This window comes from Anopheles gambiae, chromosome 3 (assembly GCF_943734735.2).
Source record: "Anopheles gambiae chromosome 3, idAnoGambNW_F1_1, whole genome shotgun sequence".
NCBI lineage: Eukaryota > Metazoa > Arthropoda > Insecta > Diptera > Culicidae > Anopheles > Anopheles gambiae.
Window position 1 is genome coordinate 82980683 of NC_064602.1, and position 25788 is coordinate 83006470.

At 44.9% G+C, this 25788-nt stretch overlaps 1 protein-coding gene across 8 annotated transcripts in view; it reads right to left on the reverse strand.

Annotated features, from left to right (window-relative positions):
• The window catches only part of LOC1278350 (solute carrier family 12 member 4), a 157105-nt gene that overhangs the window by 17968 nt on the left and 113349 nt on the right, over positions 1-25788 (reverse strand). For all 8 annotated transcript variants that reach the window (XM_061653678.1, XM_061653677.1, XM_061653676.1 and 5 more), the window contains 7 exons: positions 21826-21908; positions 19998-20100; positions 5436-5541; positions 4606-4735; positions 4184-4305; positions 4006-4088; positions 3666-3801 (listed from right to left, as the gene is read on the reverse strand). In XM_061653678.1, the coding sequence (XP_061509662.1) occupies positions 3666-3801; positions 4006-4088; positions 4184-4305; positions 4606-4735; positions 5436-5541; positions 19998-20100; positions 21826-21908 (763 nt within the window). The remainder of the gene's footprint in view (positions 1-3665; positions 3802-4005; positions 4089-4183; positions 4306-4605; positions 4736-5435; positions 5542-19997; positions 20101-21825; positions 21909-25788) is intronic.

Consider the following 25788-nt stretch of genomic DNA (forward strand, 5'->3'; position numbering starts at 1 on the left):
TACATACAAAAATGATTCAGATTCCTTATTTAAATTTTTTAATTCAAACCCATGCAATGCAATTTGGTTTTATATTTTAAAAAAATATAATATGTTTGGTAATTAAATTCGGTTAACATTTAAAAATAATACATACTAAGTTAAACAACGTGCAAAATATGTATTTTTAAACAACTTGATGGATCAAACACACCGGAGCTACCGATTTGACACCTTCAAGAGTGGGACGCTTTCATTCTGTACTTTGCCCGACTCATACTTCACAAGGCTCGAATAGAAATGACAGTGCCCAATTGCGGGTTTATGTCGCCCGAAAAAGTATTATACGGCGACCGATAACGCTTTGACGATGCCGGATTGGCTAGATAAACCCTGTATTTAATCAAAATAGATGATTTCAGCTAGCTTTGTAATGCATACTCTATTTCTAGAGGAGCTTTTATCGCGCTATATCAAGTTGAACTTGACGGCCGGTCTCGTAGTACAGTCGTCAACTCGTACGACTTAAAAACATGCCCGTCATGGGTTCAAGCCCCAAATGGACCGTGCCGCCATACGTAGGATTGACTATCCTGCTATGGGGGGAAATCAATTAGTCACTGAAAGCCAAACCCACAAGAAGTATAGGCAGGCCATGACCGACAGCGGTTGTTGAGCCAAAGAAGAAGAAGAAGAAGATCAAGTCGAACTGTCAAAGCAGCCAGTTCGCTGACTAGATGTTGTTTTACTGAAATCCTTTACAGCTTTGCTTAGCTCTTTCAATATTTTAATTTGTATTTCGATGCATGGTTCGTTATTTCGAGGTGTTCGTTAATTCGCTAAACCGTATATTACATTTTAAGGTAAAAACATCTTTTACGTTTACGATTAAAACAAAAATATCTCTCAGGTTTATTTGTTTTTTTTTTTCCAATTAACCAGCTTTTTGTGTACTTTCGTGACATACAAATGCTTTAAAATCTACAAAAGTGCTAACTATAACGATTAAAACCTTATATTTAACCTATTACTTGTTGGATAAGGACATAAGCATAATGACATTTTCACAGAACAACGCAGCGTAATAGAACAGCCATTACAGTGCGATTAAAAAAAAAAACATTTAATGACTGGTTGATGTGTACTAAACCATCAACAAAACGGGGGAAAAAAATGCCATAAATTAATTTTATTGTTACAGAAGGAGAAAGAGTAAAAGCATTAACAGCATGATCGTTAATTATAATCGCCAAGACCTTCAAATGATTGTTTCTTTAGTAATGTTGCATTTCTAACCGTAGTTAATATTTTCTCGAATCTTGTAGAACATGTTTGTTAAAAATGTAATGGCTGTGATTTTTAAATTTGTCTTAATTGGTTGAAGGAGTTCTTTGACGGATAGATGTTTAGCCAATATAGAAAGGGTTGAACTATTTACGAGAAAGGAATAAACATGAATTATTTAAATTAATTTAAGCTTGACCTTCGGAGACAAAAAGCAACGGAAATGAGAAGTCAAAAAAAAAAAACTTTTTGGAAGAATAGGCCCAGCAGCCTAATGGTATTGCCGGTCAAGAAAAACATCTTATCCCTACTCAATACAGCTTAAGATCCGAGCAAATCTTTTTTAATCAGACTGCACTCGCACAATTTCCCGTTTGATTGATCCCGTTCCTGATAACTGGGAACACACAAAAAAAACACGCCAACCCTTTCACAAAACAAAACCAATTACCTGATGACCGGGGCAATGGCAACGCGAAAAAAAAAAACCCCCATCAGCAAAGGGCACGGAAAGATTTCTTCTTTCGTGTCAAGCAAGTCATGCCACTCTCGCGGCCAGACCCGCGTCACCTTTCATCTGACAGCGCAACCTTCCGGGAAGCGTGGCGAAATGGAAAAACTTTCGGCTCAAAGGCGAACAACCTGCGAGCATTCTTCGTTTTGCGAGCCCATGTTTAGCCCACGACCTTTTCGGGGGGAGGAGGAGATGGCTGCGCTAGCCCTCACGGGCCACAACACGGTAACGACTTTTGCAATTATCCCTGGCCCTTGGTACGGTTATTGCATCGTAGCTGTCGCAGCTCATCTCATCCGTGCCCATAGCGCTGACGATGTTAGCGGGAGCTTGTGTTTGCTCCACCCTAGTTTTCCGTCTAAAATGTCCGCCTTGTTTCAAGTGGCTTATCAGAATTGGTTATGGTTGTGCCGTGGGACAATAGCTGGTAGATGTTCTACCCGTTTGGGGGATTTTTTTTTTCTATATATTCTCTCGAGATGAAGCCAATGAGGCAGCTGTGGGGCATGCTGACTGAACGAACCAAAAAAATCACCGTCAAGCATTCTGGCAGCTGTGAAGAGCTATCGTGGATTTCGTGACATTAAGCTACCTAGCTTCGCCGTACTACGCCACTTTCGGAAGCCGGATCAGCGATAGCACGATTAGCGATGAGCATGACGGTGCAAGTCAGCAGTATTTTTTGGCTAGTAGCTGGTGCTGCTTGTATTGTTTTTTGGTCTCGGGGTTTAGTGCTCGGTGAATTTCATACCGCATTTGTGCGAGATGCACGGGGAAGAGTTACACTTTAAAATTCTGTATGATATAGTTGGCAGCGTATTTGTGGGTCAGTTTTAGAGTAGTAAGCTTTTGAAGTTCAAAATTTAAAAAAAGATAAGAGATGATTTTTGCACATTTTGAATTGTTTAAAGAAAAAAAAGTGTATGTACCTATAACATTATGATTGATAAATCAACTAGCCTAAATAAAGGCATACGGCATACATATACGGAATAAAATATATTCAATACACGATTGAATTCTGGTACACGATTATTTTGTTTGCGTTGATTACAGAGTCTGCGGTTAGGCTTCAGCCACTATGGTACTAAGTACATCAAAAGACACATACAAAAAAGAATATGATTGATTGCATATTTTGTAATGAGACTAAATCTTCAATGCTAAATTGAGAACAAAGCAGCTCACGCTGTACACTATTGTAATACTTGCTTCGAATATTGTACCATCGTTATTCCTACAAAGTACCAGGCGTCTCCATCGTGGTCAGTGTGACCTTTCAAACCAGTTCAATATCATTGGTATGTTTTACAATTTAAAAAAAAAACACATTGAATACAGTAGAATTGCCATAAATTAACACAAATAACCTTGGATAAATAAATCCACAATTAAATCTAAATCGAGCCCATGTGTTCGAAACTTTGGGATCTCCAAATTATAAGGAAATAAATATTGTTGCGGATTATTTTTAGCATTGAGTATCTGCATTGAACATTTTTTCCAGATTTTCTTTGGAGTTTCAGGTGATGTTACTTTTTTTCTTTATATATATATATATATATATGAGCTTAGCATATATTTTTCTATAAATTTGAAGCATTTTGTCGTTTTCATATTCAGAAGCTGCTGTTATTAAATCCTTTTCAACGAAATTGTTATAAGATTCTCCACGATTAATAGATCCAATAATTGAAATATTCGTTGAAATGCAGAATTTTGTCAATCAAACCAAGACAAAATCTATCAATAAAAATGCTATTCTTGAAGCACGAAAGAATTGAATCAATGAAGTGGTTTAAATTGAAAAGCAAAAGATACGGATTGTGTAGATTTCGTAACGCCAAAAAGGTAGCCAATCAAGTTCAGCACTGTCACCGGTACTTACCAGTTACCGACGGGAAGAAGATACCGATCAGAATCGTGAAGGCAGTCGAAAGGTCAGCGTACACCTGGTTGTAGCTCGGACGGTCCAATGGTTCGATGTGCTCCGGATCCATACCGTACGCAATGTACTGCCCTTCCTGCAAAAGAGACACAAGCCACGTAAGCGTGCAGCGTTGGTAAAATCAATCACCATCACACAGTCTTTGATCTTTCAGCCCGAGAGCTCAGTGCCCAGAGCTCGTAAGTGTTACACCACGGACTGCTGCACATCCATCCGGCACTGGGGAAGGGGAAGCCAGCTCGCATCGCATCGATAGTTTTGAAGTGTAGTTTGCACTCACCTGCAGGAAAGATGGGAACAAGTTGTCGAAGAAGACACCACTCTTCAGTCCCTTGATGCCGCGCACCAGCGTAACGTTTTGCTCTGTGAAATGTGTAGCATGGTAGGAGCACTGGTAAGAGGCAATGGTAATGGAGAGCAGGGACGCGCGGCAGTGTAAAAACCACGTACGTACGCACCTTTGAAGTAGGGATCACATTCGCCGGAGGCGCAGAAGTAGTTCCACAGTACACCGCCCTCATCCTTCGAGCAGTTGGCGACGGCAACGTCCTTCAGCAATCGCTTTCCTAGCACGCACATGCTGCAAGGGGGGAAGGGGTTTTGGGGGGGGGGGGGGGGGGGAAAGGGGAACAAAAAAGGAAACATCGTGAGCCACAAACCGTCACTGAGGTGTACATGTCTAAATGTGGCTGGTAAGTGTTAAACATGACCGTGTGGTGGGCATAAAACCACAAAGCCCCCCCAGGAGGTATCAAAATGGAACAAAGCCAGCGCACAAAACCGAAAGGACCGTTGGCAATTTCCCACTATAGCCTGTTCCCAAATTACTTGTCCCAGGTAGCATTGACGAACTGGGCGATCCATCCCCCACGATACTCACAATAGCTTATCGTTTCCATCGATGTTATCGAAAATGCCAGCGTAGACAGCGATGATCGAGAAGATGACACAGGCCAGCGCTACCGTGGCGAATTTGTTCACGAACTTTACACCAACGTACACGATCAGACCTGTGCAGGGGAATGGGTGAAAAGAGAAGATGCGGAGGGAAATTACAATCACGTGCATTATGTGACAGCCGCGCACACACAGAGCGCACATGATACAGGGGGGGTGGAGCGAAATTGCAAATGAACAGAAAGCCAATCAGAAAGCGATTGAGCGAAGTGAAGCTAGCAAATTCTAAACCGCGAACCGGCAGATCGGTATGTGCATGTGCAGCAGCACTGTAGAACAAATTGGACGAATTGGACGTGATTTATCGGTGGCAGTCAGGTTTTTGGGTGCGTGGTGTGGTAAAGTTATTTCATGGCTGAACCGTTACGCCGCGTGTTCGTTTCAAGGACGGGGAATCGTAGCCTGAAACCGAGTTCAGGTGGACGGCGGACGGCGAGCGGCGAATGATTAACGGCTTGGAGGGTTTCCAATAGGATTCAACAAATGTACACGCGAGACTGCGCTGCAGGAGCTACCGGGTGCAGTAGCGCATTGATTCCACTTGCATTGACGTTTTAATGTGTCCTCGGTCTTTTGTTGGTGAGTGGGGATCGGAGTTTGTTTTTTTTTCGCTTTCGTTTCGCTCGTTGAAAAGCATAGCTAAGCTCGCTCGCTCGCTCTATACATACAGAAAACAGAAACCAGCATCATGGTGGCATGATGCTTCAGAGCATTCGTCGATCGATTTATGATTTGGCAGCGGCAGCAACTTACCCATCACGCACAGCAGACCGGTACCGTAGACGCGGAAGTTGTTGTACATTGCCGATGCGTCCTTGGTGAAGTCGCCGAATATCGAGAGCCAGGGTGCCATGTATGTCTGTTGGGTGGAAGAAAAGAAGAGCAAAGTAGGGAGTATGTTAAAAACATTAGAAACGGAGCGGGATAGCGAGAGAAAGATTAGTGTTGCTCGTTGAAGGTGGTTGCGCACCCGTTTCGTCGTGCGGATGGAAATGAATCAATCTTAATTATAGACCGCAGCCTTGTTTCGCAGGCGAGAGAAACATGTGGAATCAATCACGCAGCCGGTGCAGTGGAAATAAAGGATGATGATGATGAAAAGTCATTTGTTGTTGCGGAGCAAGTTGGAGGCGGTGGGCTGCCGATGATGATAGCTATGCCAACGTGCTAGAGAAGCTAATGGGCTAATCGATCGAGAGGAATTGTGCTGCAGTGGTAATTACGTCGAAATCGATGAAAGGTAGCTTGATTGAAAACTGTAGACATGTTTTCAATTGTTAAGCGACTTATTCTGTTCTGTCAACTTTATTTCTATGCATGAATGTAGTGGGTCCCGCATTTGAAGCTTATTAAAAAAAACATTGCCTACATTTAGGCGCAATCACATCAAAAGCTTTATTGCTGCAGGGGTTTTCTGCTGTTTTCTTCTAAAATGTCATTTCTCTAGACAATTATAACTGGACATTGAACAGAAAGGGCAGTTAAACCACCAATCAACACGCTCAACCACTGTTTGAAAGGTACGAATTGCGCCCGCCCGCCTGGCACGGCACTGGAGCGGCTTTTGTCAGTTGCGGTTAACCTTTGTCAAACGTTTGACAGTGTGGCTGCGTAAACGGTAAGCTGGCGCAATTCCCTACTGGTTCCTTTACTACTTCCCTGCGCAACGGGTGTCGGGTTTGCAATCATCTTCAGCCCTCAAGCGTCTTCCTCCGCCCTCTCCAATTCCGTCCAATTCCGTTGAAGTGTCAAACAGGGCACAAACGGAAGGGAATTTGGCACACACAAAAGGGCAAAGGGCCATGTACCTCGAATGTAGAGGAGTGTGCGGCCGTCGGTCAAAAAGGCACTCCAGCGTGCCCGGCTACGAACGATTGCCCGGTTAGCTCGTGGATGCGTAAATGTGAATACCGAAAAGGTTTTGAAGTCGTTCCGTCCTTTATGAGCTCATCAAAATTCTTGTCCGAAACGGGTTTCGTTGCGAGGGTGAAAAACTTTGAAGCTGGAAAGGAACAGACCGTGTGCGCAAGGGAAAACGGAAAAAAGCCGCAGCACATTTTATCGGCTACATCAAAAAGAAAACACTCGACACTGTGTGCGGAATCCTGTTGAGACGGGGTGTTTTTTTTTTGTTCATCCAACCTTTTTGCAAAGCGGTTTCAAGAACCTGTGGGATAGTGATGAGGTGGAATACCAAAAAGGAAGAAAAAAGCAATGAAAAGCAAAAAGGAATTCTTTTGGGACGGTTGAAAAAAAAAGAATCTTTACGGAAAAGCTCTAAATACCTCACACTCTATTAACCTGCCGTTAGGGTGAAAAAAGGTCCTGCACAAACGTGGTCGGATTGCCCACCGAGTTGTTACACCGCTGCATGGCTTAGAGAGTACCAAAAGCACACCAATTGTTTCGACAGTGGCAAAGTTAAATTTTAATAACAGTTGCCGAAACCACCGGTTTCGCATAAAAACCGCGAACCCACGCCGTTGTTCCGATTGGGCCACCCGGGACTAATGCTTATTAGGTATCGTTTCGTGCGAAACTGTGTCTCGGGGCACGGGGGAAAAGATACTGTCCTTGCAGGAGAGGAATGAAGAAACAACCGAAAACTGCCATCATTTCCAAAATGTGAAATGTAATTTTATACTCCGATGAAGTAGCGAAATGGGTCGTGCAGTCTGTGGAGGATGTCACTGTCACCCGGCAGAACAGCCGTACAGCGTACGGCGGTTAATGATGTCGACTAATTTTTCTCCTCGTTGACTCCCGATGCGTCCGTATTGGGTTGTGTGTGTGTGTGTGTGTGTGCTTGCTTTTGCCGCCAAGATCCATTTTCTTTCTTTTAGACCGGTTCACTTCGGGGCGAATTATTATCTAATACGCAATTTTCGCAATACGAGCCTCGTTTACCGTTTTTTCAGGCAAAAAGCAGAGAAACAGGATGAGACGGCTACTGTGGAGTGGGGAAATGACTGTTTTTTGCTACGTTGTCTGAAAGCAAAAAGTGACAGTGTGCAATCAAATATTGAAGCAAAATCAAGGAGCAATGTTAAAGCAGGCGAGGGAACCCCTGCCGCGAGCTTTAGCGAACAGAAAGCTCATTACCGAGAAACCGATCGGAATCATATTGTAATGTGCGTTTCGGGCGCGCTTTCGTGCGTTTAAGTACAACATGGAGAGATTTCGATTTTCTGATTGGCTCTCCATTAAACGGGAAAAACGTTTTCCTTCCCTCCCTGGAGTGTTTGAAATTAGTGTGGAGGGAAAGAGAAGCACACAAAAATAGCACAAAACAAAAAAAGAAGGAAGGGAACAGAATATGTAAGTAATCGGAAAATGATTTATTAATCTGCCGCTCATTTGAGGGCGAAAAGATTGTTTTTCTTCACACATTGTGGAGTGACATGAGCACACACACACACCCTCGTTCACGGGAAGGTATGAACGGAAGACAACAACACATACAAAAAGAAACAAACGCACTGCCAAGCAAAAACAGTTCAGTATTGCAGCAAGATCGAAAAACCGGGGGCTTTTCTCGCTTCTTTACCTCTCGCTACCTCCACCCACCACCATTGTGCGCCTTCCCCGCCCTTTCCGGTCGGGTGTTTGGGTGCGCTGGAAAGGAAGGAGCTCACTTGTGCGAAACAGTTAAGATTTCCGTCGGTAATCGGATTAACTTTCAGGGGTCGACCGGGGCCGTCTTTGCTCACTTTTTCTTTTCGGGCGTCGGCGGCGGCAAGGGTAGAGAAGCCTTTTGCATTGCACAGTTAATGTTCGGAAGGATGAAAATCATCGCGTCTGCCACACCCGGTCCGACAGGGGAAAACGGCCTGTCAGGGATGAAGGTGGGATGAAGATTTTTCTTTCCCCGGCAGGCTCTCTTACCGCTTTTCCACGAAAACAGCGCACTCGGAAGCGGTGGGCGCACGGTTTTTTTTTGCAATAATTCATCGTTGGCGGCACTGGCGAACTGGGAAGCGATGATTTGTTAAGTTGACAGGGGGGAAATTGTCGAGCGGCACACCACGGCTAACCACGGCACTCATGAACGGCGCTCATGTGGGGCCGCTGCCCGGTTGGAGCGTGAGGACGGGTGGAAAATGTTGCTTGCTTGGCAGGGAGCGATTCGTGCCCGCTCGGTGCGAGCCGTTTTGTAGCGAGCGGCAAATTCTTTGTCAACTTAAAGTAAGACAAAGCGCACCGGGTGGGAGAGTTTGGAAATTGTGTGGCTAGGGGGTTAATGCTTTGCTGAGTGGTTCATTACTCATCGGTATGTATCAACTCGTTTGGTTTTTGCCTCCCCCAAAGCCTTTCGGGGCTGTCAACAAAAGCATCCAATTTAAATTTAAATTAAAGCTCAACTTTGTGAAAAATCAGCAGCTTATTAAGACGCTTGTTGAAAGGCGTTGGATTTTTGCTGGATTGCTGTTATTAACATTCAATTCTGTTTGCATTGATTTTACTCATTGCGAAATTAGGGGTTTATTTAAAGAAAATATCATGCAAATATGCTCAATGCACAAGACACTTAGTGCTATGGCAATAAAGAACAACTAGATTTTTTTTAATAAATTAGCTTTCAGTTGACTCTAATTTGGAGCTCAAATGTTTGAATGCATTTTGTTCAGTTTTCGTTTTATGTTTTACTTGGTTGTTTGACATATGGACTACTACATTTTTAAATTTTATCCGTCATACAGTAGTCATTTCAAAGAGAAAATTGCTACAGGCCGTCAAGCTTAAATGTTTACTCATAGTCTGCCGTCAGTATCGTAGTATCTTGTGTTGCGAAGATAGAGGGGTTTCCAAGACAGTTTCGTATGTGCACAAAGAATGTGCTTCGCAAAAATCCGGAATCGACTCCAATCAGACTCGGATAATTTCGGAACTAAGACTCCTTCGGAATTGTTCGGAGTCGGAGTCGTCCGTAGTCGTCTGAAGTCGTCCGGAGACGTCCATTATCGGTTCTCAAAACATCGAAACATAGGCCTGTATACGAAGTGCACGCGCAACTTATCGATTCTGGTCGACTCCAATCGAGTCAGGACGACTCTAAATGACTCCGACTCCGGACGACTCCGACCTCGAACGACTCCGGACGAGTTCGACTCCGGGCGGAATTAGTGATTCCGCTTTTGCCTGAGTTGGAATCAGTTTAACAATAGCCGGAGTTGGATCAGAATCGTGGGTGCCCTCCAAAGTGCACAACACTACTGCTCATCATTATTCACCACCTTCAAGATGTTTTTCGACAGCTGTCAAATGCAACAAAATCAATTTTCAGAACATACACATGATTTTAAGCACACCACAAAGAACTGTGAAACTTAATATAGCTTGAGACGTGTTGAAGATCATGTGGATAATCCGAAACATTATTGTGATCCAAATACAACATTTGACGGCTGTGGAAAAACATCTGAATTTCATCTTGCAATAACAGAATCAACACGACCTCTTAGCGACATCCGTGCATAGACCCTGGAAAAGAATAGTACGTCTGATCGAGGACAAACCAGTGTTTTTTGGCTTTTTGGGCCAAATGGCTAACTAATAGCTTTCATCAAAATAGAATTTATTATTAAAAATAAAAATTTAATAGCCCTGCTTTCAAAAACAGCAAACATGCGTTGTTGCATCGCATTGCGCAATTATTTAATATGTTTGAACAGCTCAGTCCACACTGCCTGGTACTACACCATAGTTTAATAAGTACCCAGTGCCCCAGTTCGCTCTGCCTTTAGGAATGGACTTTAGCAGACATGCTAATTAATTTCGAAAGCTCAAGCACTCTGAAAAGTAAATACTCCTCCAGACACTGGTTACGCTTGTGCACTGCCTGCTGTTTGGATGCTTCTGTTCTAATGCTCTCCTAATATCACATCCGGGCGTGGACGTTTTATATTGCTTTGGACAGCTATTGGAAGCTTCTTCGCTGGGGCTGTTGATTTGTTTGCCGTGCTTCGGACAGCAACCGGCAACAGACAGGCTCGGTTCGTTCGTTCGGCTGTTTCTCGCAGGCACACACAGGGGCAATCTAAATTAGATGAGCATGTCTGTATCGTGTTTATTTCGTGAAGCTGCTTTTTTTCTTCTTGCTTCACAAATCGAAAGGGAGTATGATGTTGATTTTTGCTCTGCTCGCGCTGGCCAAAACAGTCTCCCGTGCCTTTCCTCTTATGCACACGGGCATTTTGGATTAATTTCGAACAATTCTTCCCGCATTGTGGGGCCAGCCCTTGTTAAGCGGATCCGACCCCAGCCACTCGGCACGACACATTGGGAAACCGGGTTTCCTCCAATCATGGATTGGGGCGGTTCCCCGTTTTTGCGTTTGGGCAATTTCAAATGTAATTTAATTCCACCTGATTCTCATCCCATCCCGCATCGGTGACCCGTCCAACAAGAACCCGTTTTTGAGAAATCAAGCAAGGACAGTGGAAAGCGAGCGACAGAACGACGTCCTGGGACAGTGACCCAGAGAGCTGTTAGCCCCGGGCTCGTTACGGTTGAGCTGGGCTGGCGTTACGGAAAGGCGTTGGACTTTCCCTTTTTTTTACTCGGGTAAAAGCAGCCCATCTTGTGCGCGAGGGATACGAGAGTCCCGGGGAAATTCTCAACCGGATAAGGTTGCCCAGCATACCACCGGGCGATTGGCCCGGGGATTGGGTTAGCATGTGGCAAAAACGCTCACTCGAAGGACGCTCAATGTCATCCGGGGAACGATGAGACGGTCGCCTAAGGCGGGTCGGGGTTTTGAACAACTTTGCACGAGGTGGCCGGTCGCAATAAAGTACAAAACCACAGCCAATAAACGAGCGCTGTACAGGACTCGGGTTCGACAGGACAGTTACCACTGTGACAGTAACAGTGTGCGTTTCCCATTTGCATTTCACATCGCCGACACAGCGAGCGTCGTATCTTCCATTTTCAGCCCACACAAAAGGACTAAAAACGACACCACACCGAGGATACACGGGCTACAGTGCAACCGTGAGATCAAAGTGTTGTGAAGCGATACACATGGTTTTGAGGTGGGTATAGCGCAAAAAACGACCAACAACAAAAAAAAACCTTCAAACAGATTGTTAAACGGTGTGTCAGAAATAATCGACACGCGGCCAGCACAGAACAGACACGGCACATACCGCAAGCACACCTTGTAAAATGTCCAATTTGACACACCGGGACCGGAACGAGAGGGATGGTGCAGCATGGCGAGCCCAACGTGCGCTGCCGCTGATAGACCTGCCAATTGGATAAATTGTGACAGCGCGTGCACCGGGTGAAACGGACCGATCCGGTGTGACAATGAATTTTGGAATACATGAATATTGATTCGATTCCGATATGGGTGTGGAAATATTCGGTAAAACGGTTTTGTAGCTCGTTCTTTTTTTTTTCGTGGTTCGCGTAACGAATGCCGCCTGCAAGTGATAGCAGTGAAGAAACAGTGCTCGGTGTCGGTGATATAAATAGACGTGGGATCTCGCTCGTTTCTTTTCGTTTCAAACATGTGTGTGTGTGTGTGTGTGTATGTGTGCCCAACCTTACCTAGAGCGGTGTGCAAAAAAAAAGCGGCAAAGCTCAAGAGGCCACACTTCCGGCACTCGATGCTTGGAATCTCCGGAACGCTCAGCCGACCGTGGAAACGAACCACCGCTACAACCCGGTCGAAATTGGCTATTATTACGCACATTAATGTCATTATACTTGGGCAGAAGAGGCGATTCGATTATTCGATTACTACAGTACGGCACGCAACACACACACACGCTTCCGTATAGGAATCGTTCGTTGATTGGGCTCAAACTCTTTTTTTAGTCTCAACTGGTAAACAATTACATTTTTTGGTTCCAATTATAGGAAATGGATGAGCTAGTAAAACGAGCTCTTAAATTTGGAGTATGTTTAAAATAACTTACTACTACACTTTAACGGGCATATAAACTTTAAATGATAACAACGGCCATACTAGGACATAGGATCATAGGACGAAAGCTCTTCAATAATTCAATAAGATCAGTTACCTTGATATCTATGAAAAAATAGACTAACATACACCAGTTTTCGAGCCCAAATAAATAATGTTATGGTGCTTTTGAACATTGTTCAACTATAAGTAAACATTTGTTGTCTTGCTGAAATATTGATAACTATCTGAAATTCGTTCTATTGTAACTAAACAAATGAACTAGTGTTGGGCATTGTGCGCGAGTGCGCCCTGTGCGCACAGCACACCTCATTGTGCGCACTGCACAGCACACTTTGTACTGTGCGAGCACACTTCGCACAGTGCGCGCACTTCGCACTTTTCGCACAGTGCGAGCACACTCCGCACGGTGCGCGCACTTTTCGCGCAGTGCGTGCGCACTCCGCACTTTTCGCACACTTCGCACAGTGCGGGCCTTTTTCGCACACTCCGCACTGTGCGCCCACTTTTCGCACAGTGTGAGTACACTTCATACTGTGCGAGCACACTCCGCACAGTGCGCTTACTTTACGCACAGTGCAAGCACAGTCCGGACTTTTCGCACACTTCGCACAGTGCGAGCACAGTCCGGACTTTTCGCACACTTCGCACAGTGCAAGCATGTTTCGCAAATTTCGTGCAGTGCTTCACTTTGTACTGTGCGAGCACACTTCGTACCATGTTACAGGAAGTCAGGTGGTGTAGTACTGAGCATATTTTAACAAACCGCCTTTAAGCATTAGCATCAGTTAGCATTAGCGACTCTGATCCGTTGGTGCAACGAGTTCAAGTCGGGGCGAATCAAAGGTCCATAAATCGCTTGCACACATTCATACCACACACATGCCCATCGCCCCCCCCCCCCCTCTCGCGCTGTCCCATGTCCCCTTCTCTTCAGTTAATCACAAAATTTGACTAGGGCTCCGAGTGAAAATTGTAATTTTTGCATCAAAACATGCGCTGCTATCGCAAGCCTGCGACGCGAATAACAGTTTTCGCGTGAAACCAGCTGTCTGTTTTATTGCACAATCGCAAAGCGGTGGCTCCGAGTACAAGCACAGACACGTTTCATCTCAGCCAAATTCAAGAGAAACCTCAACCCACTGGAGCGTCGTTTACCTACGACCTTCACAGTTCTAAGTTGTTTTAAAGAAACGCGTGCTTGATGTCAGCCGATTTTTCCTGATAATTTCGTCGGCTACGGACCGCTGTGTTGATATTGTGTTTCGGGGCCTTTAAATTTTTGTCTGAGTGTGTTGTATCCTTGTGTTTGTGTTACGGGTTTTCGATGGTGGTCAAGCGCAGCGTTCTGTGCATTCGATTCTCGCAGCAAATGTCTTTGCGCGGTTTCGGTGTGCTCGTGCACCGGCCATCCACACTTGCAAAGAATTATGTTGTTTCTCGCTCTACCCAATGCCTTGGGCCAACGATGATTAAATTGTATTGATTTCAGCAGTGCGCGCGTGTTTCAGCGTTCTGCGCTTTTGCCATGCGTAAAAGGGTGGAAAAGAAGAGCGAGGAATGAAGTACAGCGTAGAAGGGGGCTCTTAGATTGAAAAAATATTGTCTATACCCTTTAAAGGATTCGAAACAGGTGTATGTCAAATCGATGGAGTTTCCAATATTTGCATGAATCTACACATGATTTCTGTTGGGACCAATAATAGCCATCGTGGATGGGCGGGCGGAGTGGGGGGGAGGGGGTTGGGCTTGAAGAGGTCAGGTGTCCGCCAAGTTCATTCACTGTTAGACGACCCCGATCGCTGAGTAAATGAACTCTAAGAGAAAAAGCTGACACTGGTCGTGTGGTCGTGGTCTTTGTGTACGTACCACCATGGTACGAAGTGTGCTCGCACAGTGCAAAGTGTAGCAAGTGAAGCTTGCACTGTGCGAAGTGTGCGAAAAGTGCGGAGTGTGCTCGCACTGTGCGAAGTGTGCGAAAAGTCCGGACTGTGCTCGCACTGTGCGAAGTGTGCGAAAAGTCCGGACTGTGCTCGCACTGTGCAGAGTGTGCGAAAAGTGCGCGCAATGTGCGAAGTGTGCTCGCACTGTGCGAAAAGTGCGGAGTGCGCGCACAGTGCGGAGTGCGCGCACAGTGCGGAGTGCGCGCACAGTGCGGAGTGCGCGCACAGTGCGGAGTGTGCGCGCACAGTGCGAAATGTGCACCGCACACTGAGATGTGCGTGCGCGTGCGCACAGCACACCTAATTGTTCTCTTTTTCCCAACACTAAAATGAACCCTTTAAGTTGATCCACTTGCTGTAAGGAGTCTAGACTTTTGTTGGTTCCTTCATTTACAAAAATAAATAGAATTTATTTGCCAATAATGTATTCCAATAACTTCAAAATAAATAATTGACTATTAAATAGTACAAAATGAATTCCAACGAAGATCCAAACAGTTTGATTGCAACCAAATGAACACCAAAGAAACGAACCCCGGGTAATATATGGAGACGTCAATATTTGGAGAAAGCAAATATTTAGTTGCAATTGCAATTGTTCAGAAAGGCATCAGCATATGGATTGAGCGGCATATGTTTACTTATAGTTGAGCAATGTTCAAAAGCACCCTAACATTGTGTACTTGGTCTCAAAAACGGTGTTAGTTGAGATTTTTATTCGATTTTGGCAATTATTTATCAAAGGATGATTGAAGCGCCGGAAGTTATGCAAGCTGCACCGCAAATTTGGACTAATGTAGACAAACGTAGGCAAATAGCTGCATGAAACGTAAATACCTCGAGGACATCAATTCACAAAAAACCTACTTAACAACAACTCATATACTAATTGACTGGAAAGCGTCAACATGATTTCAACACGAAACTTCAGCTGGATTATTATTTTGATAGCTTTCAAGTGTGCTTTTCGCATCATAACACGATAAAACACCACCTTTTCATTCAATTGCACCCCGTCAGCAAGATGTTTATGAAAAACGTTTCCAAAATTAGATCCGTCAGCTGGGGCGGGGGGTAAATTCAAACCATCGGCTAAAAACCACCGGACCGGGGATAATTGAATAAATATCATTAGAACTTTCCCATCCATCCAAAACGCAGGGCGACCGAAAACAAAACAAAAAAAGGACAGTGGCGACCGATGGAATTCAATTAAGACGACACTCTCAACAACGATAGGCTGATGAACGATGGGGTCTGGTTTTTTGTTTGTGAAGCGCCGGTGAATGCGTTGGATGGAGGGCAGACTTTAAGATAAATGGTTACTTAGCCACATTGGAAAACATGGCGAGCACTAGCGAGCCCCATTTGTTGGTGTTTTTTCTTCCTCTAATAGATACAGAGAGAAGTGTCTGTGCGTGTTAATGTCACCCGAAATAAAGCTTCACACAAGTTAACATACTTCAGGGGGACGCCGAAACCCGATACCAATCTGGACGATGTGAGTAAAAAACAAACTTCCCATTGAAGCTTTCTTTTTTTTTCTCACAGTAAGCTCCACGTGCCAACGTTTAGTAGCGTTTTAATTTATCTCGAGTACCTTTCACGGTCAAGTGCCTTTTGGTGCCGACAACAGCCGCGTTCCTTTTGTCACCGGGACAGGAGCACAACCGACGAGAGATAACTTTTAATTAGGCGCACCGCACCGTAACCGCACCACCGCACGTTCCAGGAATGCTGGGCGGAGCGTCAGGTGGAGGCCGAGATTTGTGCTTTGTGTAAATGACGACGTAGGGTTAATTAAAAATGATTGTCTCGTGTTACACCGCACCGGCGAGGTATGTACGTCCTTGTACGCGAGTCAGTTGCAACGTCTCGAGCGAAGACAAAATGTGTAGAAGCAACGCGAAGGATCGTTTGGTGGTGGCGTAATTAGTTGAACGCGTTCGGAATTGTAAGATGTGTCCCAATAAAGGCGGCTACCACAAATTAGGCTAGGTAAGATGGAACAATTTGGAAGATGCAAGAGATAATAAGCATTCATAACCAATCATAACGTTGAAGTGGTACATACAATAAGTCCTTGGCTGTTTGGATTAACTTTCAAAGTGTTGAAATTCTACAACACTTCACCTAGAAGACAATACTCTGCAGAAACTCTACACGACGCATTTGCTGATTCAAAAAGAAGCAAAGCCAAACGTCCCCAACATTCTGCAATAGGACGTATCGATTGATTTAAGATTTGAAACTTTTCGCACAACACATGCAGTGAAGAATGGCAAGCAACATCCCACGCCTTCACCGTCGAGGAAGGTGTACTTGATGATGCGACACTTGAGACATTGATTTGAGACATGCCCTCTTTCTTACTCTCTCGCTCCCTCTCTCTCTCTCTCTCTCTCACACACACACACACACGTATGCTGTTTGCCCGGGCAGAACTGGCTTGTTTTTTGCCTGCTTGCTCTTCCTTAGCTCAATCGATATTTCGCTGGATCAAATTTTCGAAACCAATCGAGTATGATTAAACGGCAGAATGCGGTGGGTGGGTGGGCATGCTGGCCCGCACCTAAATAAGGACACATCCCAGTTTTTTCATGCCTGCTTCTGCCGAAACTCCGAAAGCTGTCAACTATTGTTCGGAATTCGGAATCGGCACGCTTCAATGCTCTCCCGAGGCGCCAGTGTGTGCGTGTACTCGGAAGGGGCATTGATAAAACCCACCTCAACCCGCCGTCGATCGATACCGATAGGCATGGCACCATGCTTTCTTTCGTTCGATTCTGCTGGGACCCGTCAAACGCGGCATCAGCGAAATTGGTTGGAGTTGGTTAGCGCTCGGGAGGGTTTGGGCGAGCATTTTCGGCTTGTTGAACACGTTCTGATGTTTAGTTCCTAATTCAATTAAATATTCCCGTCAGGCACCGGATTTTGGCAGGGAGTTGTTTGGTGCGTAGTTAGTGTGCTGGTCCGTGTTTCGTGATGTGCCTGCGGGTTAATGTCTTAACCTTGCCGTAGGTCGACGATTGGAGCAAAAGAGCGAGAAGCCGTGCTGCTGTCCCGGGAGAGTCGTGCGAAATTATGCACGGGGAGAAATACTGGTGGCGATTAGATTGTGGTCGTTGAGCATAAACTGGACGTAGAAGAAGACGTCCCTTATAATGTCTGTGTGTGTGCTATGGTTACTTCTATATACGTACGTATAAAGACATACAGTGGAAATGAGGATCTCGCAATAGCCGTGCAGGATTTAGTTACTTTTGCTACTGACTCACGCTTGGTATTGCCCTTCAACAACTCTCATCCAAGTAATAACAATATGTAGATCATAATCTACAAGTACATGCTGGTCGTTTAATGATACGATTGTTTTGCGTTCTGAAAATGTGTTGCTTTTGGAATTGATCTGGAATTCCTGTAGAATATATAAGGAATCTCAAAGAAACGAAAATGCTTGAAATGGAGACAAATACTCAAGTTCTTTAATTTACGAATTTCCTAAAGGCTCCAACTCGGCTCTCGCCAACATCTTAAAGTTCCTTTACAATTGCCATCCAATTGACAGGGGCAACTCAATCACCAGACATTGATTTGTTTCTTGCACCACGTCTGGTTGGCATTCTTCGTGTGTAACGCCCGAAGCACCGTCCCAATACAATGCACCCGACTAAGCTTTGTTCAGCTCGTTTTTCTGTACCAGTCGTTGGCGAGCAGATCGAAAGCACCCCGACTCTGTGAGTCTTGTTGCTCTCTTCCTTTGCACATACTTTCGCGGTCGGATGTAAGCTTTGGGTTTCTGGTTTTGCAAGCTGCAACTCCCATCCAAGCCTAGCCACGTCCGTTTGAGCACGCTTAAACTCACACAAGACACACACACAAGACACACACACACGGAATTGCGAAACAAAACAGTTTGGGTTCCGGGAGAGATTTTAATTAAAAGTGGCAAAACGTAAAAGATTCGCCACCGGGGATCACTGTTGCAAGGATGCCCATTCGTTCAGTACCGGCTGCAACACCTTCGCGATGCCTAACGCGAAGGCTAGAGATTGCGTGCGTGTATGTGTTTGCATTGCAGGCTGGAGTGATGTATGAGAGCACTTCCAACAGCCGGAAGGCAGTTATGTGCCAGGTCGGGGCGCTCGGCGTGAAAGTGAAAGATAGACGTGGCGCTTACAATGGCTGGCAAAATCTTCCTGCAACATTGCGGGCCTGGTCCGGGGAAAAATCGCTCAGGAAAACAACGACGGCACGGTGGCTTGTAGCAGTAGCAGCAGCAGCAGCAGCAGCTCAGCAAACACACGGAATAGTGTGAAGTCGACACAGGAGCGTATATAAGTCAGCCAGTAGTGGTAGCTTTCCTGTGCAATCGAGCTCTTCTTGCCGCCGGTGGCAACTGTGGGTATTGAGATGTGACTTTATGGGTGTGCTGAAGATGGCAAGATTACGGTTTCTGTTTTGCTTTGGAATATGGGTTCGCTTACCGTACTGGGTAAGCGTATATCGTGAAGATGGTGTTCGGGTAGGTGGGCGAAACAATCAACTTTTGTGTGGAAGAAAATGTTTTCAGCGCGGGCAGGTATCGGCAGATCTGATTGAAATTTATTCTATCTTGGATCGAGGAGTTTCAGTACAGCTCCAACAGAAAAATAGACTTTCAATACTAGTGCAGTCTTTAAAGGCGTTGTTTATGCTTACAGAAGTATATGTAGAGGATTTGAGACCTTTGTGAGGATCGTCAAGACACGCCAATATGCGGTTACATCCAACATGAGATTATTTCTGAAAAATGCCAAGAATTTCAACGTTCGTTGCTCCGAACATTGGAAACACATTATATTGTAGGAATATTAGCTTAACCTCCGTTTTGGTCCTAGATTGTACATACTAGCAATCAACATAATTAAACCTATAATATCATTCAGCATTTGTCCAACTCAGGTTTCCAATTTGCGTACCATTGCTCTACCTTGTCCACTTGCGATTTGATGTACAGCGAACTTTTCTTTCACTCCCCAGAAGCTGCCGTCGTGCACCTGTTGTTGTGGCCATATCATAAAACATGCGAACTAATTGCAAACGCCAGTTATGACGGTTGTTCATCGTTATACGTACGACCGATACGGTTTGGCGGCCTGTTTGCACAGCACAAAAACAACCGGATTCATTTAGCGATACCGGGAGGCAATGATGGTCGCGGGCAAACAAGTTCCAATATAAACGTCCAAATTATGATGAACAAAGAAAAGTTCCACCACGTTTGCGCTCGTTTTTGGCCTTGTTTTCTTGTCGTGTTGGGGTGTTATTTTTTTTTTTTGGTTTCTTTCGGTGGTAAAAGTTCAGCGACGGAAATTACGAATGCTTGTAGCTTGAGTTTGGGCGACGAGAAACGGGAGGTGTGTAAGGAAAATGCATAAAACCGGACTGCCTACTTACCAGTACGATCTCTACCGCACCGACTATGTACATGGCGGCTGCTAAAGTTGTTCCCGTGTAGAACAACATCCCGACAGCGCCACCAAACTCGGGCCCCAGCGATCTGCGTTACGCGCCGAACGCAAGACGTACATCGTTGTCGTCGTCGTCGAGGTCGTTCCATATTGAAGGCAGAAGGAAAGAGAACGGAAAAGAATTGATTAGTAAACTTTGACGCGAACTTTGGTACCAACTTTTGTTCACAGGACAAGCATAAAAGTTGCTTGCAGTGTGTGTGTGTGTGCTGGCGATGCTGGTAAAGAAGCAGGCACGAATAGTACTGAATGTTCCACAGTGCAAAGAGGTAGGAAAAGATCGAGAGCAGCTTCGTTGCATCAGATGTGGTTCTTTTATCAGTTGTTGTATCACTAGTTGTATTGAATTTGATTGTTTCTTTTAAAAAACATTTTTCAAAATAGAAGAACAACTTCTATGATTTTTTTTCAATCATCAACACGAAGATGGCAAGTACTAAAGTATTTGTCATGTATGGGCGTTATTTAGTAAATCCAATGGATGTTCAAAAGCTAATTCTTTCATATCCATATCTTGATCACGTGCAATAAACGAAAAAAGTGTCAAGTTTCGTATGTTCCCATACACGTGACGCCTTTTCGTTACTCAAAACATCTGGTCGTTTCAAAAAGCTTAAAAAACATTCATGAAAATTCTCAGAAAATTGAGCTCCAATAACTGACCATCGCGCTGTTAGGTTGATGTCAGGAAAGAAAGACATCTTTGACATCACTATGACAACCGTTGTAGCATATTTTATGTAGCGTGTTATTTATGTTTCCTCCCTACCCCCGTTTGCTTGCTGGGTGGTTATTTTTGCTGTTGTAACACTCGACCAACTCGTTTTCAGAGAACTCGGACATCTCCCTCCTGCCGAGTCAATTGAAGGTTAACCGTCTTTCCGTCCGCCCGGTATGATGGGTCCGGGCGGTTTTCACCAAAAACTCCAATTCGTGGCGATCTTCAGAAGAATCGAAGGGGATGGAAATTTTTATTTCGCCGTGTCAGGCAGGAAATGAAGACATTCTTAGGACCCATTTGAGAAGAGCCTTTGACGGAAAAGGGAGCAAGCGAGCGAGTGTATGTGTGAGAAAAAGCTCATGATTTGGCCTTTCGTTTCCGGGACCTAGGCTTGTCGTAGAGTATAATTTAAGGTATTTCCTTTGGGGTCATTGTGTTGGGCGAAATGATGGCTCCTAGGAAGCAGCTACTAATCGGTTTTGAGACAGATTTTAGGCAAAAAAGAAAAACAGGTCACAATGGTTGCCACGAGACGTTATTCCAAGATGCTAGATAGGCTACCCAGGAAGGATTTATGAAAGCAGTACCGCATCCTACGTAGAGCGCTACTGTCTCCGTCCTCTGGGAAATGTGGTAAAGTTAATTGACTTGTGAACTTCCTGGTTGTTGTCGTTTGTGTACATTAGCATCCTATTTCACCCCAAAAAGGAACGGAATGGCTTGTGCTATATTAATCAAGATATCGTTTGTCTAGAAATGGCAGAAAAGAGCATTCGAAATCCAAGAATCACCGCCGCAGCTCTCCAGCACGTTGGGACCTTTTTCGACTGTATCGGGGGTTTTGGTTCGGGCAAAAGTTGGTTCGTTTGACAGTTTTGGGGCGTTTTACAGAGCAAAAGTTTGCTTCTTATCGGAGCAGCTGGAGCCGCAACCTCCGCCTGCGTGCAGGGTCTAACTGCCCTGCTTGGCCGTTTCGGAGTCGCGCCCTGTTGGCGCTGGTCCAAGTGGGTGAATGGTTTTGGCGTAAACTTACCTCGATATCATGAAATAGCTGCCGCCCGCCGGTACCACCCCGTTCGTGGCGATAGCCGACATGGAGATGGCAGTCAACATCGTCTGTATTTTCGAGCGTCGTCCCCATCCGCGGATCAGTGGTAAGGTTGGTGGGTTTGCGAAGAAGAAAAAGAGGCCATTTTCGGGAGGGAAAGGCACAACATGATTAGCATAGTTTCGGGCGTAAGTTTTTCAGTGTGCGAAAACTTTAAACTGAAAGCGAGCAGTACTACTATGGCAGGCATGCGAGAGATGATGTGGTGAAGATGATGCCGATTCTAAGGAAGATGCTGTTGTTGATGATGATGATGATGCTGATACTAATAATTGGAACTGATTGTGGGGGAGTGGTGGTGAGGAAAAGGTTAGACGATGAAATGAACTAATGAGATAAAAGGGCTACGTGTATGCGTTGACCTTCCTGAAGTGGAGAATTAAGTTAGCATCCACACACGATGACACTTCAGTATAACTAATTCCGTAGAAAAGGACTTGTTCCCAGAGTACAGTATAAAGTTAAGTTCCAAGAAATCGTTAAAGGGTTAACGGGCTTGAAATTCAAAACAAGCTATCTTCTAAGTCAATCGAAGGCAAATTCCGGCGCACAATGAAGAGCCCTTTAACTGCTCATGCCCATTCGGATTGTTCGTGCAGAAATTGCCTAACAAAGAACTTGAGCAGACTTCAGATATCTCCGCCTATCAAACTGAAGCTTTTATGAAAGTATGCAGCAGGTCATTTAGAAGGTCCAGCAGCAGCAGCTGGACATTCCACCTCATCTCAAATTTATGAGTGTCCTCAAGGTATTGTGTCAAGACTACCCCAAAACCCTCACAGTCGGAAGTGCCGTTGTGTTGAAGGGGTTGCATTTTATTTATGGCTCTTTATTTATTTCTTCTGGTACGTGCTCGCACGATGGCACGAAAGCTGACACCCATTCACGACACAGCGATCGCAAAGCATATCGACTGGTCTTCTATGGAAGGAACACGCCGCTAGACGAAGCTTAATAGAAAGTAATGTCCTTTACCTCAGAATGGAGTGGTTTGGGAAGGAATTTCTAGCGCGTTTTCACATCGTTTCGCTTGATGGACCGCGATTGTCCTTTTGTCCTCGCATCATCAAACAGCTGCTGTAGGCCGGCGTATATGCTCTAGACAATAGCAACGAAACAGCCGGGCAGATAAATAACGATTCTCGAGTTCTGAAAAATATCCGCCCTGCTAAATGAGCTCACGAAACCAAGCAAGTGGGTAGCATTCTTCTACGCTTTGGCCTGTAACATCGATGCCTGTGCTCTCGGTATTGGAAAAATGTTCTTCGGTAACGAAGTAAATTAAATTCACAAGCCGAAGAGACGAGTAGCGTGTGCCGAACTCGGCAGCATGTGTGGCGGGTGGGACGAATTTCTCTTTCCTCGGTTGAACAAAAAAGAACAAACGTTGTCCCACGAGCCGGTACTGCCGAAACTGATGATGCTGCCTTGTGCTCTAGATTAGCAAATGATGTGTAATAGGATTACATCGCCCGCAGATGGTTGGAACAAGTCAGCCGAGATACTTACACTGGGGATTCCCCGTGTTATTGGGTTGCTTTTGCTGGAATCGTTAGGGACACTCCAATGTAATGCGTGTACGTGTATGTGTGTGTGTGTGTGTCTAGATTGTGATTGTTCCAACGAAACAGGGAAATATGAATGGTTCCAAGAAGGCTTACATTCAATTGATTTTGCCTAACAGCATATGACATAATGATGCAGTCAAGGTTGGAGTATTTGCTCATTAGAGGCACTGTACTTGTGATCAGTTTAGGATGTTACATTCTCACAAAGCGTGTTTGGTTCATTATTTTGATCGGGCTATAGACAACAGACTGATCGTTTTTGTTTCATTTACTAACGCATCCAAAGCCATACATGGCCATTTTTGATATTAAATTAACCAATGATTGAACCCATGATTGATTAACTGGCGCGCCGTTGTTGGTGCCGTGACCAGGATTAACTCTAGGCTATAATCATGCAATAGCAGTTCGATAATAGCTGTCTCAATAGCAGTTTGATAATTTTGTGCTAATACTTTCGTAATATAAAAAAAATCGGTCAAATTTTAGATAAGTTTACAAGGTGTTAAAGTTCATCTAATGAAGGCATCAAATATCTATAAACTTATTCAACGAAAGATGCGAGCAAAGAAGTCATTCTGCAGAACTTTATTAGTCTGGCTTTTAATGTTTACCAACTCTTTAATGAAAAGCATTCTACTTCTTTCGTAGAACGGTAATGGCAAAAGCCCGAAATGCATAGAACTAAGGCCATAATCAAAGCCAGTAATTCATAGAACTAATCCCTAACCAATGCCATAATTTAGGCCTACCCACTGATGTGAACACAATAATTAATTATCGTTAATTTATCCGCTCGGCTTTCCGTTCACAAGCAGCCAGAAGCCAACTAGTGCGTTAGGATTTGCCTCGTGCGTGAAGCAAAAGGCACTGATTTGAGCAGCGAAATGCTATGCTATTCCTTCGTCCGCGGACCATGTCGATCTTTAATCGACCGTTTTCACCGCTGCTTGCTTGCATCTATTAGCAAAGAGAGTTTGTGTGTGTGTGCGTGCCGAACCGGTGGAAAAGAAAACAGGGACGTCCTTGGGACGGTTACTCGCTCCTCTTAATGATGCGTAGTCGCGTTCGCAAGCCTTCGAGCCATCCTGAGCAAGCAGAAATTCATAATGAGAGCGACCTGGGTGTCGTGTGCAAGGCCACCGGCAACCGTCCAAGGCGGACGCATTGATTGCCTTTGATTGATAGTCCTCAATCAGAAAGGGAATGAGATTAATTCGATTCGTTCAGGCGTAGTTCGCTTGGGGTTTTTTTGTCTTTCTTCACGTCTTTTCCCCCTGCAGGAGCCGCCCAGAGCTGAAGGTCTGTGGGTTAAGACCAGCTCCATCCGCAACGGGTTTTCCTTACGCTCACGTTTCAAGAGGTTGTCCTCATTTACGTCCACATTCGGTTCATTTGCGCCCGAGCGCCCGAACCTCGTAGTTCAGGTTATTTGCTAAGCTCTTCCGGGATCGGTACCGATATTTTGTCCATGAACTGTATGACATTAATTAGATTAGACTGTGTCCGAATTACAGTCCCTCTCGCCGATAACGATGGGTGGTACAAAACAGCTGCTCACAGCTCGTCCGTTTCATCCTTCCCCAAGGCAATCCCACCGACATTTTGTGGCTTTTGTGCACGGTTGCACAAAACCAGGACAGCAAACTCGACACTTCGTTAGACGCACTACTGCCTGCCACTGCTCTATAACCTCATTAGGCACCTTACGGGCAAAATTTCACAAATCATTATGGCGACCAGCGTGCGCTGTGTTTGGTCCGCTTTGGACGGCGTCATTGGAAAAATAATCAAACCGAACCCGATGGTGTAGCCCCGGTGGGATACAAAATGGCTGTACGTTTTCGCGATTAAATTTCTACGAATTAATAGTGCACCGGGATGCGTGGATTCAGGATGCTCCCGGATTGCTCCGTTTTTGCTGCACCGGATTGCTGCCGAGATTGGATAGGCTTTACTGATTTAAATGGATGGTGTTCATTAACATTGACCGGGAAACCGGGTGTGTGTTGTGTGCTGTACGCAAACTGTAGCGCGGCCAATTCAACAGGCCACTAGTGCTGCGCAAAGATCCCCCATCCTTAGGACTTTTGGGCTCGCGCAAATATCGGATCGGCCGATAGCCATTCCGTGTACAGCGCCTCAGATCGTATGCAAATGAATGTTTGATTAAACCCATACATAAAACATGAAGTTTCGTTCCTCCCTAGATATGACCCAGTTTATAGTTCGTTTTTTTTTGTTATTATCCTTAACCCTCTCTCCCTTACTCTCTCACATATATACAAACACACACACACGCGCGCATATACTTGTCTGC